At 42.4% G+C, this 23,299-nt stretch overlaps 4 protein-coding genes across 6 annotated transcripts; 3 read left to right on the forward strand and 1 right to left on the reverse strand.

Annotated features, from left to right (window-relative positions):
• Window positions 1-146: 146 nt before the first annotated feature.
• c15h3orf52 (chromosome 15 C3orf52 homolog) lies at window positions 147-9,929 on the forward strand. 3 transcript variants are annotated; one of them, XM_089013261.1, is made up of 8 exons: window positions 147-533; window positions 1,426-1,500; window positions 1,810-1,878; window positions 2,115-2,247; window positions 2,359-2,519; window positions 3,529-3,599; window positions 3,674-3,883; window positions 9,817-9,929. In XM_089013261.1, the coding sequence occupies exons 1-7, from the start codon at window positions 471-473 to the stop codon at window positions 3,867-3,869; spliced, it is 768 nt and encodes a 255-aa protein (XP_088869387.1). In that variant the 5' UTR covers window positions 147-470; the 3' UTR covers window positions 3,870-3,883; window positions 9,817-9,929. The 3 variants fall into 3 exon arrangements, with proteins under 3 accessions (XP_088869387.1, XP_088869386.1, XP_088869388.1); XM_089013260.1 differs by lacking the exon at window positions 9,817-9,929 and having other exon boundaries at window positions 3,674-9,287; XM_089013262.1 differs by lacking the exon at window positions 9,817-9,929 and having other exon boundaries at window positions 1,429-1,500; window positions 3,674-9,287.
• guca1c (guanylate cyclase activator 1C) lies at window positions 9,919-12,058 on the forward strand. The gene is made up of 4 exons (XM_089013263.1): window positions 9,919-10,115; window positions 10,197-10,346; window positions 10,617-10,704; window positions 11,307-12,058. Exons 1-4 carry the CDS (start codon window positions 9,921-9,923, stop codon window positions 11,438-11,440), a joined length of 567 nt encoding a protein of 188 aa, XP_088869389.1. The 5' UTR covers window positions 9,919-9,920; the 3' UTR covers window positions 11,441-12,058.
• Window positions 12,059-12,189: 131 nt separating this feature from the next.
• On the reverse strand, window positions 12,190-13,609 carry ndufc2 (NADH:ubiquinone oxidoreductase subunit C2). The gene is given in 4 exon segments (XM_089013264.1): window positions 12,190-12,949; window positions 13,138-13,281; window positions 13,447-13,552; window positions 13,554-13,609. Coding segments are annotated over 4 exon segments (333 nt in total). The 5' UTR covers window positions 13,587-13,609; the 3' UTR covers window positions 12,190-12,899.
• A 610-nt stretch (window positions 13,610-14,219) lies between these two features.
• rab30 (RAB30, member RAS oncogene family) lies at window positions 14,220-23,088 on the forward strand. Its single transcript, XM_089013662.1, has 4 exons — window positions 14,220-14,395; window positions 15,746-15,844; window positions 15,949-16,216; window positions 19,841-23,088. The coding sequence occupies exons 2-4, from the start codon at window positions 15,752-15,754 to the stop codon at window positions 20,089-20,091; spliced, it is 612 nt and encodes a 203-aa protein (XP_088869788.1). The 5' UTR covers window positions 14,220-14,395; window positions 15,746-15,751; the 3' UTR covers window positions 20,092-23,088.
• The last annotated feature ends 211 nt before the right edge of the window (window positions 23,089-23,299 follow it).

A 23,299-nucleotide genomic window follows, 5' to 3' on the forward strand; every position in this document is an offset into this window, starting at 1 on the left:
ATTTGTTGAAATAAAGGTTTAACTTTTTCTTTATGAATCAAACAACAACAACAAAAATGACGTTATGAAGGCTTTAAAATCTCTAAATTCAATCAAAATACACTCATTTCACGCTCGAAAAGCAAAATCTTTTACTTCCGGAAAGGTGACCAATCGGATTGCTTAAGTGTAGATATACGTGACGTCACGCTGGGCGAACCTGGTCCATGACTCTCACCTGTTTTGTCACTCGGCTGAGGTTGGGTGGTCGGTGGTGGTGCTTTTTGTTTTTCATCTGGGTTCAATATTTGGTCATTTTCATTTGAATCTTGGAGAAGACGTTTTGTACTTTCGTTTTATTTTTCGGCTTAGAAGTTTACGCCTACAAACGAAAGTTGAGGCTGGTCGTAGTCGCGACATTTCCGGGTTTTAATTCATTTTAAATAAATGTAGTTTGTTTAGTTTTTTTTCACCTTCGTTCTTTGGCCAGGATGACCACTGACGTTGAGATGCAAACCTTCAAAACAAACGGCAGTGATGCCGTGGGACCGTTCGTGAGTAATCGCTTCATTATTTTCCCCCCGAAAAAAACGAGTTGAGTAAACTCTTGAGCCCACCCCCGACTTCAAAAACGCGTATGACGTCATTGTGTTTATAGCGAGATGCTGCTGCTAATTCATACCTGTTAAGTTTCAGAAATCATAAATCGAGAGATTTTCGTACTCGCGACTCTGCGGTGCGTGTTAAAATAATGTAAGCGTTACAAAAACGTAAATTAGAAACAAAAATGCCTTATTTTTACATTCAATTGGTATAAAATGTACCTTGTTTTTTCATTTTATTTTGTTTGGCCTTAGAAATTATTGTGAGTAATGTGGTCAAAATCGGGATTCCCCCGACCAAATCGTGAGACTTAACATGTATGTATGTAATTGCGTTTTCTTCTTAAAACAGTTTGAAGTAAAAAAAAAAAGCAGAATAATATTACCTTTACAACCTGACTTTAGCATCCCGGTAGTCAAGTACTTGGTACGCATAGTGCTGAGGTCAGGAGTTCAAGACCCAGCCGGCCTCCCTGTGTGGGTTTTCTCCAGGTCTCTGGTTTCCCACATTCCATGAACATGCATGGCAGGCGAATTGAACACTACAAATTATCCTGAGGTGTGACTATGAGTGTAGATGGTTGTATGTCTCTATGTGCCCTGCGATTGGCTGGCAACCCATTCTGGCTGTGTCCCCCCTCACCCCCAACAAACATCCACCCGCTTAGGGCCCAAAGACGGCTGGGATAGGCTCCAGCACCCACCCCCCTCCTCGCTACCTTAATGAGGACAAAGCGGGCTGGAAAATGGATGAATGGATGGAACGTGACTGTATTTACAACCATAATCTTGAAAAATACCTGTCATGTTGGTGTGCGTGTGTTGTCGTGCATGTGCGTGATAGCAGGTGACAACGGGCAACGGTGACAATCACGCCTACAGAGGCCGAGACGAGGGAAGTGTGCTTATCCACGCTCAGGTGGGTTGGACACAAGTTGTCACACATACAGGAAGTGGTCCGAAACAGCAGGCTGAGAAATTTCCAATGAACTGTGCAGCAGATGTTTTTTTTCTTGTGTTGTGAGACACATGATTCACCACACTGACCAAAAATGACTTGCTCATTTCAAAGAAAGGGGCGGTGCTCTTAAAAGATTTGTGTGTGCGTGCGCGTGTGTGTGCGTGTGCGTGTGTGTGTGTGTGTGTGTGTGTGTGTGTGTGTGTGTGCGTGCATTCATCTGCATGCGTGTTTGTGTATGTATATATGTGCATGTGTGTTTTGTTTCAGAGTAATGGTCACAACGGCGAGACAATGCCTTCAGGATGTGTGACAAGTGGGGTGTTTCCAGGTTCTAAGGTCTGACTTTGATTGATAGCAAAATAAATCTCTGCGTCCATCTAGCCTCCTTCATCTTGTGATTGGGTGGCTAAATACGACTGTATATTTACGTTCTGATCAGTAGCTGATGTTTATAAACGGGAGCGGAATTGTAATAGTTTCAATTATTTTAGTTATTTTAAAATTAGTTTAAACGCAAGACTTGTTTGCAATGTGCCATGCGATTGATGAACATGTTTGGTCGCTTTTGTCAGGAGAGCGCGACACACAAGGTGAAGCGGGAGCTGAGTGAGGTGGTGTGCAGCAAAGTGCGCCTGTGGATGCTGCTCGTCTTGCTGGCCGTCATCATTGTAGCTGTGGTGCTCGTCTCGCTGCATGTGTGCTCGGGTAACGCTCCAAAAGCAAAACTAAATCCTAACACAAATGGAAAGGGAACAAGAAAAAAAGTGCGCTGCAGATGGTAACCATAACAAAGTGAAACCTTGCCACCCCGCACAGTCCTTCACGAGGACAACGATGAGAAGTTCAACCGGTCGTCGTTCCGAGTTGCTCGTCTCTTCAACGGCAGCTTCAGCCTGCCAGGACTCACCTTCACCGAGGACCTACTCAGCCTTTCGTCCAATAAGAGTCAAGCCCTCGCCGTTGACCTGCAAGGCAAGGTGAGGCCACGACAAAACTGATATTTAATTGTTCAATTTAGAGCCGAGCGACTACCGGGCCGCTACCGGGGAGCCGTATAGGACTGATACGTCCATTTTTTAATGGCATCGCATAATCTTAACCCGAGTCCTTGAGATGTTAGCGCTAACAAGCTAAGGTGCTAGTAGTGGCGGGCCATGCATGTCACTCCTAGGCGTTCAGGAGTCCTACGTCTGAATTAATCAGCTGCAAGTATGGTGTGATTTACTACACGTCCACTAGAGGATGTCATTGGCCAGGAAATTGCTTGTGACTTGAAGAAACTTAAGAAATACTGCCATTAAATTATTTGAATGTTTACAATGAATGCGTGAATTCATGATAACCCCATGAAATTGCAATATTATTTGCTATTTTTGCTAGTTTCGGAGATGTCCAACCTTTCTTAATGATGTCCATTTATTCTTGAAAAGTCTGTCTTGAAGATGGCTTTAACAGTATATCTGCAACCAAATCCATTTCTTCCCCTCCTTCAGCAATCATGGGTTGACAAAACCGCTATTAAATCACAACAAAAATGTATATTCTTATGCAGCTTGCTACCAATACAGTGTGCTAGCTCTGGCCAATATGCTCTTATCACCTATTGGCTAGTGATTGGCGAGTGACTAGCTAATCATAATTTGCGAAAACTCTGATGTTGCCAGCGCCTTCGAGTAGGCCTTGCGTTGCCAACTTGAACTTGAGTGGTTAAAGCAACAGTTTCATCGCCATTGATTTTTATGCTCCTGAGCCTGCAGAACTGATTGTGAAGGCGTCCAGGTAGATTTCTGACCCTGGTAACAAATGATGGCTGAAATATGATTGCTTAAATATGAAAAAAAAAACAGATCTGGAAGCAGCATAAAGGGGGGAAAAAAGGAAAGGAAGCTGAAAGACAATTTGGAATTATTTTAATTCATGAACAAAATATAACTCACATTAGTGTGTGTCACATTAGTGACCTCCTTTCCTCCTTATCCTCCAAAGCTGTCAGTGGTGTACAGATCCTCACCCGCGCTTGGACGCTACTTCTCCAATGCGGAAATTTACACTTTCCGGTAAGCGTGGTATCTCACATCACACACGCACACAACCGCTACCTCTACTGACTGCTGGTCTCCTCCTTCCCTAGAAACGGCTCGGTGATTGCAGAGTACCGGCTGATTTTCGTCATGCCCGAGGAGCACCAGGAACAGCTGAAGAGCTTTACGCTGAGCCGGGAGATGGTGTACAACGTGCTCCGGCAGTTCCTCTACGACCAGGAGGGCCTCGGCGCCTCCCGCTCCTCCACTTTGTACATCGACCCCGTTTCCCTCAAGTTGTCATGAGGTGGCGTCCGCAGGTGGGTAGATTTGTGTCGTGGCTCTCCAATGATGCCCCAAGTGCACGGAAACCACACATTGACTCAAATCATCTGACGAGATCAAGTATTCATGCGGGAATGATTCATGTTGGCGACGTCAAGCCTGCCCAATGTCACATGGTCCTTGGCTGAGATATTCCCGCGAGTGGTTGCCTCTCAATCATGGGACAAACGTGCGTGACGCTCACATGGGTGACGTGCAAGTTTGTGGGATTTGAATCTGGATCTCCTGATTGCGAGGCTGGCCTCCCCACTGCTCCCTTAATCAAAATAAATGGATCATTACAATTTAGTACAGTAATACCTCAGTTTACGAACGCTTTATTTTACGATTTTTTTCACCTTACGAACATTACATTCACGAGAATATAATTTTGGCATACGAACTAGTTTTCGGGAAACACATGGAGTGCCACAATGGCTGGCGTACTAGTTCTCGGCGGAAGAACACAAAACCACCCGGTCGAACAGCGCCACCCTGGCTGGCAGACTAGTTTTCCACACCCACTTTCTTTCAGTCCACTCGATGCAGGCGTGGGTTGTTCTGGAGTGGATACTTTTGCTTTTGTGGGACCGAAAAAGACCCCACCACAGGCCTAGTGTTAAGCCGAAGAGGACACAATAGAAATTTACGGTCGAGCAGAAGAAGGAGATCATCGAAAAACACGAACGAGGTGTGCGTTTGTGTGACTTAGCTTCCCAGTACCAGTATGCTAAGTCGACCATTGCTACGTGTGGCTAAGGGTGTTTCTGTGTTGTCTAAGCAACGGTCTCAGGCAATAGAAGAGGTCGAAACACTTCTGTTGATTTGGATTAACGATAAGCAGCTAGCAGGGGACAGTGTGAGTGAGGGTAGTATCGCAGAGAAAGCGCAGCAACTGCACTCAGACATTATCAAGAGGCAACTACATCAAGGACCATCACAAAGGTAAATAAAACGACTTTATTATACACTACTGTTTATTTTTTTAATTACAATACAATAGCACATTATACATAAAATAAGGTATATTTTGTGTTGTGTTAAGGCTTATTTAGGAGAAAATTATGTTTTATTGGGACCTGGAAACAGATTATTCTTATTTTTAATGGTTTCTTATGAGAAATTAATGTTTGGCAGACGAACTTTTTGCCTTACACATACAGTGGGACCTTGGCTTACGAACTGAATTGGTCCCCAGACAACGTGTGTAAGGTGAAAAGTGTGTATCCCTAAAATTAATTTCCCATAGGAAACCATTAAAATGAGAATAATCCGTTCTTAGTCCCCATAAAACATAATTTTCGACTTTCTAATTTTCTAAGTCTTAAAACTACACAAAATATACCTTATTTTATGTATAATAAATGTGCTATAGTATTATGATTCAAGAAATAAACTGTACTGTACAATAAAGTCATTTTATTTACCTTTGTGATAGTTGTTAATGCCTTGATGGAATGGAGTGTCCGGTTTCCTCAGCATTAAACACTTGATGAGGAACATTGACTTATTTCACCATCTTGAGGAATGGTCCCTTGTAGGTGCTTTCTCTGTGATAATTGTACTACAGTAAAGTCTCGTTATATCGATATTCAAGGGAGTCCGAAAAAATATCGATATAACCGGGACTATCGATATATCCGATCCTGCGCCGAACTGCATTAAACAAAAGCCGCCAAAAGAAGGCAGCCAAGCGCCATATAAGAAACGGAGCTGGCCATTAGCTCCCTTTTTTTTGGGTGAGAGATGTTCCCCCAATGTTGCCTCAAAATGGCACATATAATTCTTTAATGATTGTAAACATGTATGCTTTAATCTTCAGAACTACAGTGTATTTGAAACATTCATAACTGGATGTGTAACAAGAAAGCATTTTATCCGAATCTGAAGCCATTGTTTGGATTCACAAGCAATGCAAGACGTCTTGGCGTGAAGTCATTTTTATTTGCATTTGAATAAAAAGTGACATCGGCTGTCCTTTAATACACAGTATGGAATGTTAATAATTTTCAAAATCATCGCGCTTCAGCAGACAAAACAAGAAACATTGTTGCAAAAAACGATTGCATTCATATACAGTACAGTGGGCATGTACATAACACAACAGGGAAACTGCAACGCTTACATCTTACTGTATTATGTATACAATTTAAAAAAGTCATCAATCTTCTTCTGCTTCCCATTTTTACCTTTTAACACAAACACTTCAATCTCGTCTGCTACACACGAGCTAGCGTCGGAAAATGAAAATGGCTCTGCTACACGGGTGCTGGGCACGTAACCAAGTCACCTGACCAAGTCGACCAATGGCGCGACTGATGGCGTGACACGTGACAAAGTCAGACGGCCAAGTCGACCAATAGCGCGACCGATGGCGGCTCATGTGACCAAGTCGACCAATGGCGCGACCGATGGCGGCTCACGTAACAAGACACGTGACCAAGTTGACCAATGGCGCGACGGATATATCGATATAAACAACAAAAATGGCCGGCGGGGGATGAAAAGGAGCACCGTAATAACCGGATTATCGTAATAACCGGGTATCGTACTAAACTGTACTAATTATACATAAAAAGACTAGAAATGTGCAAGGGAAATGAAAATAGTATCGTAATAAGCGGTACTATCGATATAACCGATATCGATATAACGAGACTTTACTGTAGTTCATCAATTGTGATCTGTTTAGCTGGGTTAATAGCTTTTTGCATCAAGTGTACAGATGACTTGTGCGGGTTATTTGTGGAGCCTGATTGATGGGATATTTAACCTTCCAGTCTACACTCTGCTTTTGAACTATCAAAGTTGAAATGGGTCCAAATTTCACTGTTTTCTATCCATTTTATCACCATTTTACTTGGTTTTTTTTCCCTTTTCTTTCTTTTTTTTCAAGCTCTGTCCTCTCCCTTTTGTGTGCGTGTTTTCTCTCTCTGTCTGCCTGTCTCTTTAATGTTTAACCCCCCCCCCCCCCCCACATTGCTGGGTTCTTGACCAATCATGTGGCTTTAACCGAAGACGCCATTTTGTTTTTTGGAGAACGGCCTAACTCTCTCTCTCTCTGTCTGTAACCCCATCCCCCACTGCTGCGTTCTTGACCAATCACGTGGCTTTAACCGACGACTGGGGGCGGGGAATAGAGGACAAAAAAAGTCCACTGCCATTTCCTTGTTTGGAGAACGAGCTCATTCACGAACGACACGCCACTCATTGTGGCAGCGTGTGTATCCCGAAAAAGTTTGTATGCCAAGGTAAAATCATAAATGTAACGTTCGGAAACCGAAAAGTTCGTAAGCCAAGGGGTTCGTAAACCGTGGTCCCACTGTACGTTCTGGGAACCAATTAAGTTCGTAAGCTGAGGTATTGCTGTATTTCCAACCAACCTGCCATGCCTGTTTTTTTGGAATGTGGGAAGAAACCGGAGTACTCGGAGAAAACCCAGGCACGGGTGGGAACACATGAGGTGCACCTCATCCCTGTGAGCCGTATGTGCTAAAAATTCGACACCAAGGTGCCGTTTCTTACTTCATTATGAAGTGCAAAAAAAGCCAAATTTAAGATAAAAAAAAACAAGAGCATCAAAATGACAAAATGTATATTTGTTGTTGTAAATACAGTATATGAAATCAATGTTATGTATTTATTTTACCTTAATTACTGAGTGTTAGACAAACCGGATACTATTTTATTGTTTTGGAATTTCAATCCATTTTTGAGTGTGGGGCCAAGGTGGCAACCCCGAATACCACCTTGCTGCTAAGTGGAGATCACGCACAATTGACTTTTGACATCAAGTTTCACTCGGGTATTAACAAATTAGTGTTTGCTCAAGGGTGGCCTTAAAGAAAATGAAAACGATCTCTCTTTAGGTTGTAAAACGGAGGATGATTAATTTTAGCTTGTTAAGCACTTCAGTGTTTTTCTACGGATGGCCAACAGTGGGCGCCCCTGTTCCTTTTCCACGGCTCCCTGACGCCTTTTTGTTCACACGAGAGAAAGAACACTGACAGTGACGTGCGGTGAGGTTCATGGCTGGTGAGGCACTGACGTAATCAATGACGTCATCACTCGTCTCTACTTAGTATTTTAACGGTAAATTCAGCGATTTTGAAAAAAATCCTAAAACGGTGAAGTTAAATGGACAAGAACTTTAAAGTACAAATCACTAAATACATCTAACTGTTTAATTTATATTTTCATTTGATATTTCCATGACAGCTTTCCATGATGACAGGTGAAGCACTGCCTCACCTGCCTCCACTGACCGCACGTCACTGCTTTATGATAGTGATTTCTCGCTACTTCACGGTTCACTTATCGCGGTTTCAATGCATCACAGATGTTTTTTTCCAGAGAAAAACACGTTCAGAATGAAAAAATGCCGAATGACTCAGGTTTTGTACATGGCTGTAGATTGGTTCTGCTGATATCACTCAATGACAGCACAATATCTCATGGTTTACAAAACCATATGGATTGTCTGTGCATCTTCTCAGCTGCGCCCAGCACCTCCCTCAGGCTTATCACGTAGGCTATTATTATATAACTCTACTTCGTGGATTTTCGTCTATCAGTGGTGCTCCTGGTCTCCATTAACTACAAAAAAATGTAATTCCATTTTGTTAAGCACCTCAGTGTTTTTCTACGGCTGAACAACAGAGGGTACTCATGTTCATTTTGCATGGCTCCCTGACGCCTTTTTTAACACACGAGAAAGTACACTTTTTATGCCTGAGGTTTTCCAAATCTCCCAAAATGGATTTACGTGTTATTCCAATCTGAAGAATAACACGCAAGTCCACATTTTCAGATGTTCTCTGTGTTTAAAGCAAATGTAATATTAACATGTGTGTAATGTGTCTCCTGCCGAATGACGGTGTACCAAGTTGTGACTTCTTTTGTTTTTCTTTTAATGAATGCTACAAACATAGAGTCCCCATTTTGTCCTTTTTTTAAATTACCGTAAAGTCTCGTTATATCGATATTCAAGGGAGTCCGAAAAAATATCGATATAACCGGGACTATCGATATATCCGACCCTGTTTGCATGTAATTTTCTCAGTGCGTGCATAGAAATAGTATCGATATAACCGGGACTATCGATATATCCGATATCGATATAACGAGACTTTACTGTACTATAAAAAAAGATTTGTAGTCTGCTGTTTCTTGCTATCCAAGCATCATTGGATTATGTGAGAGTCTCTTCATGCCAAAACCACCTTTATTTTTCCGTCGACAAGTTTATCAGTGCCACTAACCGGATTAAACGTGTTTGTGCCAAATTGTGAACAAACATCCTGACACTATTTTTGTGTTTATTAGTCTTATTACCTCATCGCTATCATGATCAATTGAGGTTGTCCTTGACACTTCCATTAAACGCTCTGTGTATGCTGACTTAGTTTGGCATTTTATTTTACTTATTTATTTTTGGGGGGAGGATTTTGACGATGACAAATTTGACTGTAGTACAAATGATTTTCTCAATTTAGTTTGGATTAAATAATAGGTCGTTCACAAATACAGATAGAGCTCATTTTAGATCAATGGTACACTTTTTCTAACATCCTTTATTTGTTGTTTTGCATTCTGCATGGTGTTGCTCAAAGGCACTCCAGCAGCAGCCAGGAAGCAAACGAGCACTTCTCGTAGTGATGTGAGTTTTGACTTAGAATAGAAAATAAGTTGAGTGCCAAATATGCTTGAGTGCAAAAAGGAGAACCACATTTGAGGAATGGCATTTTGGGGAAGAGGTAAGTGTCTTAGGGCTTACCTGCCTTCCAAAAACTGTGAACCCATCGTGGCGTGTCCCTGAACTTCTTAGAAGTCTTGTTCACGTTATCCCATTAAAGGGTTATGTCTGCTTTTGGCTCATGCCAAGATCAAGTAGATTAAGTTCACACTCACACAGACCGAAGCGTTTCAGATCGTCCGTGGACGTCCCCGTGGCCGGCTCATTCGTTTCTTGCTGGGGATCGTCGTCGACGCCGCCACAACCTCGGAGCCTGCCTGCCAGCCTTTGCAGCCGGCATGGGCGCCCATGGCTCCAATCTGGACGACATCCTGGAGGAGGATATGCACCACTGGTACACCAAGTTCATGAGAGAGTCGCCGTCGGGCCTCATCACGCTCTTTGAGCTGAAGACCATGTTGGAGATGAACGGCATGACGGAGGAGGCCAGCAGCTACGTGGACCAGGTCTTCTTCACTTTTGACATGGACGGGGTGAGACGATGGCAATGGAGATCCCAATTTTGTGTGTATTTTGGGGTGGTAACCTGAACTAAATTGTCTGGATTTTTGCAGGACGGCTACATAGACTTTGTGGAGTACATCGCTGCCATCAGTCTTCTTCTTAAGGGAGAAGTCAACCAGAAGCTCAAGTGGTACTTTAAGCTTTTCGACCAGGATGGAAACGGCAAAATCGACAAAGATGAAATGGAGACTATCTTCAAGGTATGTCGTCCTCATCTATTAATTTTTCTTGTTTCCACTCCCCGCCGCTGAGATATTCCAAGAAGCAGTGAGGCTTAGTGGAAGCGGGCTTAAGTGAATGGCAATTTGTCACGCCATCTAATCCAGGACTCGTTATTTTTAACAGCACTGCATTAGCATCTCGCTCTAAAGCTGTGCGTGACAAGGGGAGTCTTTGACTATGCAGATGTAGCACGATGTCGTCCTGTGCTAGGTTAAAGCTTGCTTCTGAGCATACTCACATCCCAACAGGCCATTCAAGACATCACCAGGAGCTACGAAATTCCCCCCGAAGAGATCGTCACGCTCATCTATGAGAGGATCGACGTCAATGGGGAAGGTGAGATCATATACCTCCGATGCTCAGAGACGACTCGGTCACAATATTGGAAATTGGTAATCGTTGATAGCATTTACGTTGCTGTGGGGCATCAACGAATCTTGTGGAGACAGAATGGCATTTGTACTAATGCCAATTTTTAAAAATCAACGATATAGGGGTGAGTATTAACTCATTCACTGCCAGATGTGCAAAAATGTGTCCACTCCAGTGCCAGGGTTTTTGCCATTTTCACTCAAATTCCAGGACCCACAGAATACGGAGTTTTAGGACTACATAAACATTCAAGGCAGCGTGAGAAACCTTAGAATCATTCCCAAGTTATATGTGTCTGGCGTAATATGAGGTGCAACTGAGTGTGACTGTACAAAAGGCAAATCCCCCCTTTGCGTTTTGTACAGAGGTCTGACCAGCACTTTTGATTGGCACACCCCGCAGGAAAAAACAAAACCAGAACAAATTCGTGAATGGCGTTCCACGTCATATTTTCAATTCCCAAATGCATTTGGGAATTGCAGTAATGACTTGAGAGACAATCATTTTCATGTGATTTGTACAAATGACGAGATGAAAGCGTATTAATCTTGTGTTGGTCTGCGCAGGTGAGCTGACCCTGGAGGAATTCATCAGTGGCGCTCGGGAGCACGCCGACATCATGGAGATGCTCACCAAGATGATGGACCTCACCCATGTACTTGAGATCATCATTATGGGACAACGCAAGGAGTCCAAATAAAGAGCCGGGTGGAACACCGCCCATTTAAAAAGTGTATGGTGGAAGGAGGCCCGGCTTCTCATCGGACAACTTCTTTCTTGAGAGAATGGAGACATGGACCCAAAGACGTTGCCGGCCCACTTTGCGACAATGCACTCAATCAAGAGGCCTCAGCAGGAAGAAATCAGACTGATTTGAAGCAAGTCATGTGTAGCTTAGGTGAAAGGTCAAAATGTGTTATTTTATTTGCACTGATCACAATTGAAGACAGATTGTCTTTAAACATTCATGAGTGGCTGTTCGGGGTCTCTGACGACCGGGGGGAAAGTTTAGTTGATATAAAGTTGATCTGCCAATGGGTATTCATGAGGAATGATTGTCGATCAGGGAAAGAACACGTTTGATTATGACTTCTGACTCCAAATGTTGACATCAGTTAATCAAAATTGGCGTAATTTGTTAATTTTGAGAGCGGATACATGTGACTTCTTCAGTAGTGTAGTAATGTAATAGATGGTGCCAGTGTTCCCAACGTTGTGGCCGCAAGACTTTGCAAGTGACAGTCTACGTCCTATTTGTTTCAAAGGTCTTCTGCTTGCTTAACAGTGTTGCCTTAATAAGACCGTTCTTTATGCTGCATGTTTGTTCGACTTAAGACACCCAGGAAAAGTCTCAAGGACCCCAGGGACAAAATTCAACAGGAAGTGAGCGATATTGGTTTTAACCCCAAATAGACTGGAAACAAACTACTGCTTGGTAAACAAGATGTGTCTTGTTTGTGTGTCAGTCTAAAGTAAAGCATTTATTCTTTCAAGTAACACATGCAGTCATTCACGTCACAACTCCCCTGCTTTTATCACCCTCTGTCATCAGAATCAGAATCAGAATACCTGATTCTGATGACATGTCATGACATTTATTATCCACATGATGGCGCAGTAGAGCAAATAAGGCCCGATGCTGCATCACCAAAATGTGAACCTTTTGGGTGGAAGGCCCAAAGGCCTCATTTTCCCATCACTACTGATCAGTTTGGATTAGAAAGATCCCGAACATGACTCATTATCACTCAATAGCACCCCCTGGAAATTTCCACAATTGTCTCAATGAGCCCCAATCGGGCGCTGGGAAAATAAAGCAGCCAAAGTCAAACGATCAGTCGCATGCACATTTTTTATGCAGGTGCTGCAACCTTTAAACAAGGTTGCACAGTAACTTAATTTGTTCCAAGACAGTCCTGAGAACTGTCTTCATTCTTGCCAGCTTGTTATATGTTGATATTTAAACCAATCATGACAAAGCAACCTCATGATTGCTATAACTGCAGCACACACTAAAAATCAGAAACAAGTACATAAAAAAACAGATAAAAAGGCACATTTCTCTGAATAGTAAACAAAAAAGACGACAGGATTATGGTGTTAATTTTACTGAATTATGTACAGAAGAACATTGGACAGGAAAGATGTGACTTGACAACTCAGCGCACGGGAATGAAAGGTTCCACGATCTCAGCAAAAGTCTTCTTTTCTGGTGGCAAACAAACAAAATATGCATTAAAAATAATACCACTGAGATGAAGAAACAATTGTAATTGTAGAATTGTATTTCTATTTTAATTCAGTGATATGAAGCAAAGGAGTTCACATTATCACACCATCCGTTACATGGCGATCAAACTTAAAGCCGGCTTAAGAGAGCCAATCTGGTTAACTCACCCTTGGGCGCAAAGTCGTCCGGGTGCATTTTCATGTACTCGTTCATATCTCGGTCAAGTTTGGCATACATGTAATTTTCATATTTAGTCATGTGGTACCCAACGAACCAGCCGATTGACGCCAGAAGGACCTGTCTGTGAGCACCTGACAAGACATTTACAATTTTATTTTAATATTTTGCATGAAAATCAGATGGGGAGAAAACACACAAACATGCTATGACAGACATGTTTATTTTTTCCCCTGATATACATTCATTCATGGGTCCAATGGAGTAAGCCTGCAAGCAAAGACACTCGGCATGCTAACCTGACTTTAGCGGCGGCCGGTGTTTGACAGCGTTGTCGAGCATGGCGGAGCACCAGCTCACAAAGCTGAGCCAAATCGAGTTTCGGTTGACGATACCCGGCGGAGGGAAGCCCCTTGCCGTCGTCCGGAATCAAGCCCATTGTCTGCAAAACCCAACGACGCCCACCGGTGTTGTCTTGACCTCAGCGATGGGCAAACAGCGTATAATAAACTTCCGCCTTCTGGAGGAAGTTAAGAGTGACGTAAGGTACATCAGAAAAACAGTCCGGCTGAAAACAAAGGTGATCATTAATTTTCATTTTATTTAAGTACGGTGCATGTTTTATTTGAAAATCATCGACTTTTGTATTAATTGTAAAATTGCCATTTATTATTTAAAGATGCAGGATATTTTTTTACTGCATGAAACATTGATTTGTTTTTTTTCCTTTTGCATATCGAAGAGTCAAAACAATTTTAATAACCCTTTCAAATATATTTTGATTGTTTCTTTTGATGAATATCTTGAAGTAATTTATTGTGTTTTGTTGAAAAACGCTAGCAATGTCATGTTAATGTCAATGTTTATTTTCATTTTTAAGATTGTGCCAAAGGTGTGAATTTCATCTAATTACAATGCTTGTATTTTTAAATATGCGATATGGAAACATGCCCACGTTTTCTTTATTAAGCCCGCGATTCTGAGTTGTTTTCTGTTTTTCACTTTTATTCAATTGATGAGTTTGCAGTGCAGCGTTCCGTTAGTGGAAGACGTCATTGAAGTGCGGTCATCGTCCTCCTCCTCCCTCCTCCTCGTCCATCAGAAGGAGGACGCTGGCACACACAGGAATTGGGCGACTGACTCCCCGGCCAGCCGTGTTGCACTGTGCCGTGTGAGGCTGCTTGATGGTGACCTATGCATCGCCAGTAGCCGTCATAAGCGGGGCCATCCCCTGTTTGTTCTTCTGAGGTAAACGTCAGTCGTGTGTTGTTGTCCTCTTCCATCGGGCTGTCTCTCCCCGAAGGAAAAGAGCCAAAATGGCCAGGATGGAGCCAAAATGGCTTCAGTCGGAGGCTAGCTGCTCGTTAGCTGTCCTCGCCCAAACCTAATTAAACATGACAACTGTCCAAATTTCACACACGTATCTGCTTGGGTGAGCAAACTGAGAAACAGTGGCTTGGAGGGCGTGTTCAGAATGAAGCGGGGGAGGGAAAATATTGTTTGTGTTGTGTTTTATTCGCATCTTTCCTCGGCATGTTTTCTGTAACGTTAGTCTTACCTACTGCATAATGCACCGTAAAGCACTTGTTTCTTTGTCTATATAATACACCTGTACTTTGTCTTCCGAGTTAAATTTGTTCAGTGACCAATGTCGCTCCTCAACATATCATTATCGATCTGTGGTTTCGCGATGGTGTTGATTCGTGGTATTTTGGGCTCAGGCCAAAGCAATCAAAGTATGAATTTTGGCCCCACCTTGTGGAAACTTGGAGCCAAGTAACCACAGAGGGAATTGAGCGATGATGCCAAAATCTGCAAGTGATTAATTCCCGTCTCAAATGGATGTCGTTGCATATAAATGACTCAAGACGGCGGAAAAGCAAAAAAAAGTGCAAACAAAAAAACATTGGCCCTCAATTCATCATGCAAGGATTTTAGACAATGGGCCAATTAACTTATTTAAAAAATCTGAATCGGAATCAGAAAGCCTTTAATAGTCCTACAATGGGGAAATTTGCAGTCCTCAGCAGCAATTTGGAAGGGGGTGGGGGAGTTCATGAAGAACTGTACTACGTGCAATTCTAAATAAGCATATTTGATATGTGTAACTGTATTGAGTCAACATAAGGTGGCTGTGCTATTTGCAATACAAGAGTCCAGTTTTTTTTTCCTTCTCATTCACATGTGATTATTAAGAAGCCTGACAACAGTCGGTATGAACGAGCGGTGCTACCTCTCCTTGCACCATGGGTGTAACAGTCTCTGGCTGAAGGAGTGCTGTCAGGATGCCCACTTCCTCCAGTGAGTCCAGCGAGCAGCCCAGGACAGAACTGGCTCTCTTGACCAGGCCCTCCAGTCTTTTTCTGTCCCGGGTGGTGATGCAGCCACACAGAGTTATAGAAAGTCTTCAGGAGTGCCCCCAGAACCTCAAAAGACCTCAGTTAGCCATAATACATACATTGACATACATATGGGACCGGTCAAAATTGATGAGTCTTTCTTTGCTGAGAAGAGTGCCTCTGAGTATTATTACTACTAAAATTGTCTTTAACTGACACAAATGGGGAATTGATAATTCCATTTTGTTTGTTTCTTAAGTTGAGCATGAGTATGGAGGATTATGACTACCTGTTCAAAATTGTTCTGATCGGGAATGCCGGAGTTGGAAAGACATGCCTCGTACGCCGCTTCACTCAGGTTGGTGTGTTCTTTGTCATTTGTTGACCGATTTAAACCACAACTAAACTGCTTGGACAGTGATTCACTCACCCGCCTGAACTTTTTCACCACTTTTCCCACAGGGCCTTTTCCCGCCCGGACAGGGCGCAACGATCGGGGTGGATTTCATGATTAAAACAGTGGAGATTAAGGGGCAGAAGGTGAAGCTGCAGATATGGGACACGGCAGGCCAGGAGAGGTTCCGCTCCATCACTCAGAGTTACTACCGCAGTGCCAACGCCCTCATTCTCACCTACGACATTACCTGCGAGGACTCCTTCCGGTGCCTTCCAGAGTGGCTGCGGGAGATTGAGCAGTACGCCAACACCCAGGTGATCACCGTCTTAGTCGGTGAGTGGCCTTTAGGTCGGAGATGCTACGTCTTGGATTCTCAAGTTAAGTAGTCAGATGACAAAAGCCAACACATTGGGAGGTCGGACAAGTTAAGGCAATTTACAATTTAATGCCTCAATACCACTTTTTTCAGACCGATACCAGTTGGAAGCATCATTCACTCATTTATTGCAGTCCCGTTGTGTCAAACTGCGGCGGTATAGCTTGTGCTTACATCTCAGTGTTTGGTATCGGTCGCCTCCATGATCACAATACAGATAAATAAGGCAAATACCAATCTTCCGGGTTGAGTGAACGTTGGCGCGTGTGGCTGCCGCTGCTTACCCACAGAAAAAAAACACTCACAAAAAAACTGTGACTGTAGAGAGTTTAGAAAGGCGCTTAGAAATGAAATGTGTTATTATAATACCAATCACTGGTATCCGCGCTTGCTCATCACTCGCATAAATGTTCTGGATGATACATCTAGATTTTTTCCTCTGTACTGTATTTATTTATTTATTAATTCAAAATACTTCTATTTACATTTAAAGCCATCCATAACCTTGCCCCCCCTATCTCTCTGACCTTCTCCAAATTTCCGTTCCCTCTCGGTCCCTCAGACCCTCATCCTCCCTCCGCCTCTGTGTGCCCTCTGCCCGTCTCACCACGATGGGGTGCAGAGCTTTCAGCCGCTCTGCTCTCAAACTCTGGAACTCACTTCCACCCAACATCCGTAATATTGACTCTCTTCCCACTTTCAAATCCTACCTTGAAACCCATCTGTTTAAAATCGCATTCACGGTTTAGTTTAAATTAGGTATTTTTTTATTTAGCTTTTATTAATGGTTTTATTGCTCTGTGTATTGTTCTTTTAATTGTCCTTGGGTTTAAAGTGTCCTTGGGTGTTCTGAAAGGTGCTTGAAAATTAAATATATTATTCTTATTCTTATTCTTATTCTTATTCTTATTATTCTTGTTCTTGTTCTTATTCTTATTCTTATTCTTATTCTTATTCTTATTCTTATTCTTATTCTTATTCTTATTCTTATTCTTATTCTTATTACTATTCTTATTACTATTATTATTTCTTCTTCTGTGTAAGCTATCAGTCGTACAGGAGTGATCCATCGATGAAATGGTTTCTTCAGCCGTCATCTGTACTTCGTTGAAGGTGTTGGACACTTCGCTTCTTATCCAAGATGCTTCTTCAGCGAACTAAAGTCTTGCTGGTAGTTTTGGCCCTATATATATCCCTACTGTCCATGGCACTGCCACGTCTGGCCAGTGTGCCCTGTGATTGGCTGGCAACCAATTGAGGGTGTCCTCCGCCTCGTGCCCGAAGACGGCTACGATTGGCTCCAGCATTCTTCACGACCCTAATGAGGATGAAACTATCTGAAAAATGGATGGGTGGATGAATGGAGTTATTTGTTTATTTACTTAGGGTCTGATGCCCATTCTGATCTTTGGCAGAATGGAATCCCAAAAAAACATTCATTGCCCAATTAATTAAAACATCTGCCTAAGGAATACATCTTTTTTTTATCGCCAAACATGACAAACATGAAAACAACACAAAAATTACAGAACCTTTGATCATTTTACACTACTTTCTCCTTTAAAGGACAACCGACGTCTCTGGACAAGTTGTGTCCATAATTTGTAAAATGGCTTCAAATGACTTCTACTGAGCGTATTTTAATAAGATTTCACCGCATACAGCTATATTTTACGTTTTAAGACTCACTCTGAATATTCAGGGAGTCTTGTCTTTGAGTTGGTGACGAGTCCGTACGTGACGTCACGAAAGGACCGCCCCCTGACCGAAAAAAGACACATTGTACCAGTCCTTCCATCATGTACCGTATTTTCACGACCAAACGGCGCACCGTGTGAAAAGGCGCAGTCTCATTTATGTGTGCCATTTCTGTATTTAACACACACATTGGGCGCACCGGATGAAAGGACGCAGGTTTTATGTACCGGTACATATCCTCTACTGCCATACGTACGTCCACCTCACAACAACACAGGCATACAAGTATGCGTATTTAAAAAAACAGATCGGGAGCAAAACTGAGTTTGGTAGTGCTTTGTTTATTAATTACAAAGGAATAACATTTTGTAATCATCACTCAATATGCGTCGGCATGGTAAAAAGGAGCACATTACCGCTACCGACTTTTCCGAAAGCTCAAACCACCGTGCTAGCAGACACGTTAGCCCAAGCATCCACAATCCATTGGCAAACTGTGGCATAACATCCAGCCCTTTTCGTTTGCCTTAAGAATGACGCCTGCTGGAAATGTCTCTTTAGGCAAAGTCTTTCTTTTAAAAAAATCACAATCGCCGGGAGTTTCTCTCCATTAGCATGGCAGCCTTTTCGCCAGCTTTTCAGAATAATTCGCCGGCCGTCGCTACAGTAGTCCCGGTCCGCATGGAAAAATCGCACAGTTTCATAAAACGCCAGCACCAAGACGGACCTCCTTGGAAATGTTAAATTTTCATTTCCTCCGATAGCGTTACTGCTCTGAGTGGGATGGTGACAGTCGAAAAGCTCGCCGATCCATTGCTCGAATCTTTCCTCCAACTCCAGACCTTGCCTTTTGTCCGCGTATTATGTCACGGCAGGCATAAATGTAAATTTCTCCACTGCAAGACTAATAAAGGCAAATCCAATCCAATCCAATCCAGCTCCATTCCCATGTTCCTCGGCGTAACGGATAGCCTTCAGTTTAAACTGAGCTTCATAACCATATCTCTGTGCCATTTTCAGGGTTGTTAAAACAGCAATGTTCTGCATAAAGCACATACCTGTTCGTTTATACACAAATCACGCCCACACATCCCCCCTCATGTTCCCTACCACGTCCTCCTCATGGTGGTCTCTAATACGTCCGCACTACAGGACGCACCGCAAATTTTGAAAAAAATCTGAGACGTTTATATGCGCCTTATGGTCGTGAAAATACGGTAAATGTATTTTGCTGTACATGTTTGGTCTGAGAACCGTATTGCACCCAAAAGCCGCCAGAAGAGGGTATCCAAGCTCCATATAAGGAATTTATCAGCCTGTGGAAGCGGAGGTGGCCACTGGAGGTCGCCATTTTGTGCCTCTTTTTTTGCGTGAGAGATTTTCCCCCAATGTTGCCTCGAAATGGCACATAGAATTCTTTAATCATTTTTCATCATTTTTCATCTTTAATCATTTTTCTGTATCATTGCAAACATGTATGCTTTCCTCTCGAGAACTATTTGAATCATATTCATAACTGGATGTGTAACAAGAAAGCATATTCTCCGAATCTGAAGCCATTGTTTTGATTCACAAGCAATACAAGATGTCTTGGCGTGATGTCACAAACTGGGGGCGGGACTTTCTGAAAATGCCCAATTCGCAGCTACATACAGATTTTGGACACTTGAAGTCATTTTTATTGGTGTTTTGCATTTGACTAAAAATATCATACTGCTTGTTCTTGGGTATTTTAGATGCTATAAAACGTTTTTCTGATGTCAGTTAAAAAACAAAAAAGTGTCGTCGGTTGTCCTTTAAATGTTTAAATTATCCTAGCTTGATGATAAATGTAAACAAACAAAAAAACAACTGAATTGACAGATTATTGTCATGTCAACCAGGGAACAAGATCGATCTGTCGGAGAAGCGTGAGGTGGCCCGGCAGCGTGCCGAGGACTTTGCGGAGGTGCAGCGGATGCTGTACCTGGAGACCTCCGCCAAGGAGTCGGATAATGTGGAGAAGCTCTTCTTGGACCTGGCCTCGCAGCTCATCCGCGAGGCCAAGCACAACAAGCTGGACGACAACGAGGGGGGCCCCGCGCCCGGCGAGGGCAAGACCATCAGCTACCTGAGCTGCTGCAGCCTCAACTAGCGCGGCGACAGCTGCAATCAATCACGCCGCAAGTGTCAGTATTCACCAGCAGTGTTCAGAACGCTCAGCCGGGGGGCATTCCGTTGCCGTTTACATCGCAGAATGTGATTTCTTTCCCAATCCGTCGCACAATTGTATTGTCCACGTGGAAAGCGTTGAGGGCATATCCTTCCCTGCCATGTACTAGTTTTTCCTTGGCCTCACTGGTAAGACAATTCAGCGTACTACTAGAATGGCATATTTGAACTAGTAATGTTTTTTTTCAGTACTGCACAGTAGTCGGACATGCCCATGTTAGGACTGTGTGGACCTTCATATTTGTGTCCTAGTACATTCTTTGTAATCAGGAGTAATACAAATCAGCACACTGGTTGGATATTAAGTAACTAGTACTACGACTTATACTAAAAGTAACGCTATAAAATCTGTGAGTTATCGTCTTGTTGTTCTAAAAGTATGCCAAAATGCTTCTACTCGTTACCTGGGAGGACAAAGGGATTACTAGTACCTGGGACTTAAGCTGCAACTCGTGCCTCTCAAGTAAGGTGTTGTTTTACGCACTAGTAGACCAAAACCATGTTACAAGAGAGTACATCTCGCATTATTTTATTACTTTTGACATGGAAAAAAAAGGTTCTTATTGACATTCAGCCTTTGACTAGTCGTACTCCTCACGCACACATATTAACTTGTGCACAGTCTGGAGGTACGAGTATGAGTTGCCCTATTTAAAGGGCAACCGACGTCACTTTTTTGTTTTTTAACTGACATCAGAAAAACGTTTTATAGCATCTAAAATACCCAAAACACGTAGTATGATATTTTTATTCAAATGCAAAACACCAATAAAAATGCCTTAAAGTGTCCAAAATCTGCAAAAAATTAAGCTGCGAATTGGGCATTTGCAGAAAGCCCCGCCCCCAGTTCGTGACATCACGCCAAGACGTCATGCATTGCTGGAGAATCCAAACAATGGCTGCAGGTTCGGAGAATATGCTTTCTTGTTACACATCCAGTTATGAATATGATTCAAATAGTATAGAGGAGAGCATACATGTTTGCCATCGATTAAAGAAGTCCTTCCGTGTCATTTTGAGGCATCTGGACTGCAATGTAATGTCCCACAAAAGAGGCAGAAAAATGGCGACCAGCTCCTGTGAGGAATGAATCAGCCCGTTTTCACAGGCTGATAAATTCCTTCCATGGAGCTTGGACTCCCTCTGCTGGCGGCTTTTGGGTGCAACACAAGGTTTAAAAAAAAAAAAAAACTGTGCAGCAAAATATATTGACGTGATGGAAAGACGCCACAATGCGTCTTTTTTACGGTCAGGAGGCGGTCCTTTTCTGACGTCACGTACGGACTCGTCACCAACTCAAAAACAAGACTTCCTGAATGTTCAGCGTGAGTCTTAAAACGTAAAATATAGCTATATGCGGTGGAATCTTATTAAAATACGCCCAGTAGAAGTCATTTGAAGCCATTTTACAAATTATGGACACAACTTGTCCGGAGACGTCGGTTGTCCTTTAAATGCAAATATGTCATACCGTAGTGCGAAAAATGTTACTCGTTTGACAGTCGTTTTACCAATTGCCCTGAATTTTCTTTCTGGTGATCAGACGCCCTTGCGCCATGACAAACTGTGAAATATTTTGCCTAGTACTTGCTGCTACTGTTTGGTAATTGCCAGTGTGTGAATCAGCATTTTAAATCCTTTTCATTTTATTTTATTTTTTTGTACTTGCGCTCTGAATCGTTTTAAAGGACTAATATTTGCTTTGACGTCGAGCATAGCGTTTTTTTGTGTGACACGGCCTACTGATCGTGTAGTTTGTGTATCGTGTTTCATGCGCTTTCCAATATTTTTTCCTCCAGAACTGCGGTGTAGTGCTTTTGTATTTATCACAAATGCAACATACTGTACTGCACACATCCGCCGTATAACTACGCACTTCGTTTTTGGTTACTGTTCTGTTTTTTGGGTTGTTGTCCAAACTTAGCACTTTGCTTTATTTTTTTTATTAATTTGTGTCATGTTTTAATTTTTATTTGCTATTACTTCTTTGATGAAAAGGTTTCTTCAGCTGTCATCTGTACTTCTTTGAAGGTGTCGGACGTTTTGCTTCTTATCCAAGAAACTTCGTCAGCAAACTAAATTTTTACTGGTAGTTTATAGCCTATATATATCCCTACTGTCCAGACATGGCGGTGCCGGACTCTGCTATCGAAGGTCCCTGCCCTCAGGTTCGGGGGAGCAGATGACTACTCCCTGCTGCTCCACTGATTGTTCCTATTGTTCTGACTAACGACTGGCCAGATTGCCCCACTTGCTCTGGTATCACCTCAACAGCATTACTAATCCTATGTTGCCTAAACAGGCTATTGTACGAACGATCCAAATTGAACCTCACACCACCATATCTGTTTAATGAAGGATTTAGCTGTTTTATGAAAATCGCTTCTTTCACTCCCCTTTCAAACCATCTATGTTCTTTCGCTAAGATTTTAACCTCATTGTCGTCAAATGAGTGGTTGCTAGCTTTTGGGTGCATATGTACTGCCGATTGAGACCCACTAGTATTATCCCTGCGATGTTGATAAAGTCTTTTTTTGAGAATTGGTTTAGTCTCCCCAATGGATTGCTCTTTACAATACAGACAGAGATCTCTCAGAGACAGAAAATGCTGTACTAACCAAAGGTTTAAATTTCCCAGTAACTCCTAAAACAATACCTACAATAGACTACATCACAGCTACTGAATCAGCTATTAGAAATAAACTTTCGTATGCAGAGACAGATGATCTACGCATTAAAATATCAGCCCTTCTCAGTAGTGCCAAATCGGATTTTTTATTACTTCTTGTTAACGCATTGAGTTTTGGTTAACGCAGTAGGAAAATACGACACGGAGGTTTCTGTGTATAAAGCATATTCTAAAGCACTCTGTATAATATTTCTGTGTATAATCTGTATAATATTAAATAATCCAACTAAATTGTGTGTTTGTGTCTCTCGAGGTCGCCTCATGAGGTATTATTTGTATTTGTTAGTGTTAGTGTCTTTTTCATTTCCGTGGTTCCTAAAATTTGAAAAACAAATATCAGCATTATGACCGTTGAAAGAAAGACAAAAAAAAAAATACTTGATAAAGAACGGCATTTCCCATGATCCTCTGCGGTCTAAGACTTTAAATTAGTCATGTGCTC

This window comes from Hippocampus bargibanti, linkage group LG14, assembly GCF_051943395.1.
Source record: "Hippocampus bargibanti isolate YZ-2025 linkage group LG14, ASM5194339v1, whole genome shotgun sequence".
In the NCBI taxonomy this organism is placed as follows: domain Eukaryota; kingdom Metazoa; phylum Chordata; class Actinopteri; order Syngnathiformes; family Syngnathidae; genus Hippocampus; species Hippocampus bargibanti.